This window comes from Monopterus albus, unplaced genomic scaffold (genome assembly GCF_001952655.1).
Source record: "Monopterus albus unplaced genomic scaffold, M_albus_1.0 scaffold111.1, whole genome shotgun sequence".
Lineage (NCBI taxonomy): Eukaryota > Metazoa > Chordata > Actinopteri > Synbranchiformes > Synbranchidae > Monopterus > Monopterus albus.
The window spans coordinates 101,677-107,495 of NW_018127991.1; the positions used below are offsets into that span (position 1 = coordinate 101,677).

General features: G+C 39.2%; 1 protein-coding gene across 2 annotated transcripts; it reads left to right on the forward strand.

Annotated features, from left to right (window-relative positions):
• The first annotated feature begins 275 nt into the window (after window positions 1-275).
• On the forward strand, window positions 276-3,950 carry LOC109966410 (uncharacterized). Of its 2 annotated transcripts, none has more exons than XM_020611232.1 (2): window positions 276-2,265; window positions 2,506-3,950. In XM_020611232.1, exons 1-2 carry the CDS (start codon window positions 2,095-2,097, stop codon window positions 3,304-3,306), a joined length of 972 nt encoding a protein of 323 aa, XP_020466888.1. In that variant the 5' UTR covers window positions 276-2,094; the 3' UTR covers window positions 3,307-3,950. The 2 variants fall into 2 exon arrangements, with proteins under 2 accessions (XP_020466888.1, XP_020466887.1); XM_020611231.1 differs by having other exon boundaries at window positions 277-2,251; window positions 2,492-3,949.
• Window positions 3,951-5,819: the final 1,869 nt, after the last annotated feature.

Below are 5,819 nucleotides of genomic sequence, written 5' to 3' on the forward strand. Positions count from 1 at the left end.
TATTTCCCAGGTGTGTTGGACACGAGGAATTTGACTCTGGTACAGCAGCTCCCATTGTGTATGTACATATCCTTATGTAAATCAATAGCAAAGGGCAAGTAAACAATATACCAATATAAGGCTGTATAGTATAACAAATTAAACAGTATAAACAAAGCAATAAACAATGCAAATAGACAAGTAATGTTCATTAGGAATGAGATAAAAATAGAGTACTTAAAAAATGGAGACCTGTATGGATCTGTATAATCTGTACAATGTATATTTACAGGTATTGCATTGAGGGTTATTGTCCAGTCATACTGTTGTGGGTTAAGTGTTAATTAGAGTGACAGCTTGGGGTAAGAAACTGTCCTTGTGCCTGGTTGTCTTGGTGCACAGTGACCTGTAACGTTGTCCAGAGGGGAGGAGTTCAAACAGATTGTGTCCCAGGTGTGAGGGGTCTTCTCCACCCTCCAGCTCTGCTGTCTCACCTTGAGAGACACAAATCTCCTCAGAGCTCTGGGAGGACGTGACAGTCTATGAAGGGGTCAGAGTGACTCTGCAGAGCAGTCTGAAAACATCTGACTTATATAATGTCCTCAGTCAAATGTCAGCCTCCAAATGGTGTGTAGTGTCTCCACCTGGTGGAGATCAGTGAGGAAGGCAGGTGCTGAGACAGCAGTTGAACGTGTTTTGAAAACGTAGGTTTATTTGCTTTTTTGTTATGAAGTCGATCAGCCAGATCAGTACCTCTCTGTATACTAAGTATCAAGCCACAAGTGTGAAGACTGATGGACAACACTAAAACATATTGTATCTCAGTATGGTGCAGCCTGTTGCTTAATGAAAACTGTTCAGTGCCTAGCAGCTTTCAAGAGTCAAGGATAAAGTCCAACTTTGAACGCGTGTGCAGTTTGTGGAATCAGTGTATCTTCTGATCAGTGCATTACGCCTGACCCCATGCCGTATTTTGCCAGTCAGGTCATTGTTGTAAATTCATATTTATATTGAGGAAAGCACAAAGGTTTTGTATTTGTAATTTCTTGAAGTTGTAACTTTTTAAAACTTATTCTGTCAGGCAAAATACACACTACCTATTATATGTATGATTTACAAGAGTTTACAAAAACAGAGTTTTGCATACAACTTATTTGTTTGTGCACAGCCATAGGCTAATACACGTGCATATTATTGCCAGCTGTCTTACCTCATATGAGACTGATGCCAAAATAGAAAGACTATGGCAGGCAAATGCTAATTTTCAGATTTAGAATGAGGTTCAAAGACACAGAAAGACATACAGAAGGGTTATGTTTGGGATCAGAGAGTACAACTGTTTCAAGCTCAGCTCAGGCTCTAACAAAGAAACAGGTTCAGGCTAAAGTTCAGACAAAGCTAGATTTAGAGTCAGGTTTAGGATTGTATATGGAGACATTATTACATTCACACAGTAAATTTACAGTATGGACAATCTGACAAATATTGAGCACTGTATCACATATAAAGAACATTGTATAAGGGCTACATAGCCAATTTCAAAGCAACAAATAAATTTGTATTTTAAACCAAATACCTAATATTTCATGTATAAATCTAGTAGATGAAACAAGGGAAGAATGACAAATGAAAAGTGATTGAGACAATATGTGCTAAAAGAACTGAAGGGCTGTGTAGATATCAAGCTCTTGTAGCAGTAGTTTGCACCTAAAATCTCTCTTTTGTCAAGGCATTTCCAGAAAGGAAAAGACCTTTGACCAAATTGCTTAGGCTTATACATATATGTAAGGTACAGATATGAGAGCTGTATGAGCTGGTCTCGGCTAACAACGAAAAATATACACAAAATACTGATCTTTTAACACGTATTTCAAATTGAGGTTATATGCTCCTAAACATTACGACCCCGAACCCTGTTGCATGTTTACCTTTAAAGAGAGCGATGACGTCACGAGGAGTGGAACGGACCAACGGTTCCTGTGATGTGCTTATGACGTCAGAAGACGATTAACTGGGCTGATTTGCTCTTTCACTCAGACAAGCTTAACAAACCAAGGTAACAAAAGCAGTGTACATTTAGTTAAATTCACGAAACGCGAATAACGGTCAAACAGAATGAATAAGCCTACAGTAGAAATGCTTGAGTCACAGGACTTGACGGACATTGAACTAGAAAAGGTTATTGTTCCACAGATAGAAAGTATTTTCACACAGTTGAGCAGGCATCAGATAGAACTGCTAAAGTCTGGCGAGCCCGATGATTTCGCAAAAGGCTTGTTTGCGAAGTTGCTGCTGGATCTTATTGAAAGCCTGACGAAGGCACGAGCTGAGGCTCTGAATGACAACGGTGTAGCCGTGCTACAGCATCTCCTTATTTCAGATTTATCCAAAGCACTCGCTGTGAGTTTTTCCGAGACCTTCCACATTAAACAGGCCTGTGCAGACCAACTGGCCGACGTAATTGTAACGGAGGTCAAAGGAAGCCTTCAGTCCCTGTCCGATTTCGCAAAAGGCTTGTTTGCGAAGTTGCTGCTGGATCTTATTGAAAGCCTGACGAAGGCACGAGCTGAGGCTCTGAATGACAACGGTGTAGCCGTGCTACAGCATCTCCTTATTTCAGATTTATCCAAAGCACTCGCTATGAGTTTTTCCGAGACCTTCAACATTAAACAGGCCTGTGCAGACCAATTGGCCGACGTAATTGTAACGGAGGCCAAAGGAAGCCTTCAGTCCCTGTCTAGTGAGGACTGCGTAACCATTCTTTGCACACCAACTGATACGACTTCGGTCCATGGATCGGGGACTGAGACACTGGCACAAGAACAGTCCCTAGACATCAACGTTGTGGAAGATAGGACACCTTCCTCAGCTGCCAGTGTTTCTGCCGCAGTATATGTGGAACCTGGGGAGGGTCTAGAACTACAGACAAAGAAAAAGATGATGTTTGTCAGGTTGCTGTTGGAAAAGCTGGTCTCAAAGACATACAAAGAAGCAAAAATTGACATTAGATTAGGAAAGCCAGAAGCCATTATTGAGGAATTATATGATGAATCACTGGCAGAGGTGAAAAACATCGACTTTGACACCAGCAGAAAAGGCAAAAAACTCTACAAGGCCATTTTCAAAGAACTTCATGAGAATTCGAACAATTCATATATGCAACTTCTGGTTTCCATGCAAACAGATTCAAAAAAAGTGGCAAAATGCATTGCCTCATCTATCAGATCTCACCTGACAAAACCAAAACAGTGTAACCCCACCTCCAATTTCTTCTCACCTCTACTTGGCCAAATCTTCAGACAAACAAACAGAGTTGGGATTGTTTAGGTGAATGTAAGACTCATGGTGTCTCTTTTTTCCCTTCCAGAGTCTAATAAAGAGTTCCAGTCCTGCCTCACATCAAGGTTGCCTTCTGCAGAAGTAAATCCCCACCAAAACATTTTGGTGGGGATTTACTTCCACAGCCTCCTGGTTTCCTGGTTGTGAGGCAGTTCTTGGTCTCAGGTCACCCCAGTAGACAACTGTTTGACAGATAGATAACCAGGATCCTTTCTGAGTGTTACAGTTGTCTACTAGTGCTGTCCCTGGTAGGCCAAAGGTTAAGGTGCAGCACTCTCGCTATGGCACCCCAGGTTCGAATCAGGGTTGCGTCAGGAAGGGCATCTGGCGTAAAACACGTGCCAAATGTCATCATGCGAGTTGACCATGTGATGATTTGCTGTGGCGACCACTAAACAGGAAAAGCTAAAAGTGACTTTCAACAGTTGCCTGTTGTGGGTTTTCTCCAGGAGCTCTGGTTTCCCACTCTTAAAAAAAAGAACATGCAACTGATTCTTAATTTGGACTTATTTTGGCTCTTTAAGTTGTACTTCAAAATCATGAAATCAAATAAAAACATTTGAATACATCAAATTAGAGATTTATTATTGCTTTATTTATTATTGAGGTCTTAGTTAAAGGTGCACTGTAAAACCCAATAATTTAAAATTATTTTTTGAAATTGATGACATCAAAAATTTTTAATTGAAACCAACTTCATTTTTATTAAGTATATGTTACTAGGTATTTTTAAGTGTCACTAACTTACAAATCTAAGTTAAAGAAACACTTTTCTGTAAGTATGTTTTCTATACAGTATGTCACTTTATCAATATATCTATTGTGACATAATAATTTTTATGGAAAATCACAAACACAGTTAAACTGTTTATGGATGAAATAACCAGATGGTCAAATGTGTTTGATTAATTCAGCTACTTAAATACCTTACAAAGACAAGGTACATGACATCTGAGGTGGAAATTTGTAAGTCATGATAATCACTAAACACTAAAATCATGTAAAATCAATATTGCCATAAACATTTCTGAACACTTATTTACCACATTGCCCATAATGACCTAATACAACTATAATACCAAAGAACCAAAGAAATGGCTACTGCAATATAAACAGTATGACAAAGCATTTGTTATACTGTTTTGACACATCCAGTGCAAACAATAATTCCTCAAGTTGACCTGTAGCACAATTCAACTTTAAGCTGAAGATTATTACTTTAAAATCACATTTCAAAAAAAGCTCCTTTTGTAGTTCTATAATGTGCCAAGAGTGACAGTAGTGCAGCAGATATCATCTGGGCTTAATTGCAAGACCAGTGCTGGCATCAGTAAACTGGTAACATTGCAGTAACTCTAATACATACACCCATCACACACTGTCATCTTGGCAGCCTTGAAGAAAAGAAACAAAAAGCCCATTTCCAAAACTCACAGCCAACACATGCTGCATGATGTGAAGCCAGTAACTTGGCAGCTGCCACTCTGACCTGCTTGCTCATCACCACAATAACTCTCAGCAGCTAATTTATCCTTTTGTAAATCCTACCCGGCTGATGTCAAGATGGCTGTGAATCAAGAGGAGAAATCCATTATGTGTACAAGCACTGATGCCTGCTAAGTTGAAACACAGTTACCTGAGGATGTGTCTGCCACACTGCTTCACTTTCAGCATGTTTTCAGTCTTGCACGTCTCTGCAGTCTCTTTGCAGCTGCTACCCACCCAAAACTCCCAGTACCCCATAGTGTCTGCTGACCGACCACCTGAATTAGATAAATCAAAAATCAACTCCAGAGGAGTTATTCATTATAACCTAATTAAAATTAAAACTACCACAATCAAATGTGGACTATTACATATCAAATCTCTGTCAGTGAATGATTTGATAAGTGAACATCACACTGATTTACTCTGATCTATGAATAATCATTGTTTATGCTTATTGGTCACACTGATGGAACATTTCTATTAGTTAGGCCTGTTGATCATTTGGGAGATTATGTGAATAATTCTGAGAGAAAAATGCATCTTAAAAGACTAAAAGATTTCAAATTTAGACTAAACGCAGTTTAAAATTCATTTTTTGAATGTACTGTAGGCTGCATAGAGTTTTAAATTGTTTTAATTGTATTTGTTATTGTAATTAAATTTGTTCATAATTACCATTCACCACACCCTAACTGTTCGTGTTATATCCGAAGACCTGTATAGGTTTTCCTGTTTTGTTCCCCGCCTTGGCTATCTTTGGACTGTTTGCTCTTGGTTTTGGACTTGTCTGCTGTTGTGGATTTTCAGTTTTGTGCCTTCAGGTTTGTTTGAGTTTTTTTTACTTTTGCGTCCATTTGCTTAGCTCCCTTACTGAATAGCTTGTTGTAGATTCTGTCGACATTCTCTGTTGCTTGTCAGGTGAACCTCTTGTGTTTTTTGCCCTAGTCCTATGTTCAAATCATTTATTAAAAGTCTGCGTAAGCAACGCCTTGGCCTGGGTCTGCATATTTGGG

Bases quoted from the DNA above. Each gene is read 5' to 3' on its own strand.
- LOC109966410 (XM_020611232.1), top strand. From the start codon at position 2,095: ATGAATAAGCCTACAGTAGAAATGCTTGAGTCACAGGACTTGACGGAC. The intron at 2,266-2,505 runs TTGCTGCTGGAT...TTGTTTGCGAAG, and splicing joins CAAAAGGCTTGTTTGCGAAG to TTGCTGCTGGATCTTATTGA.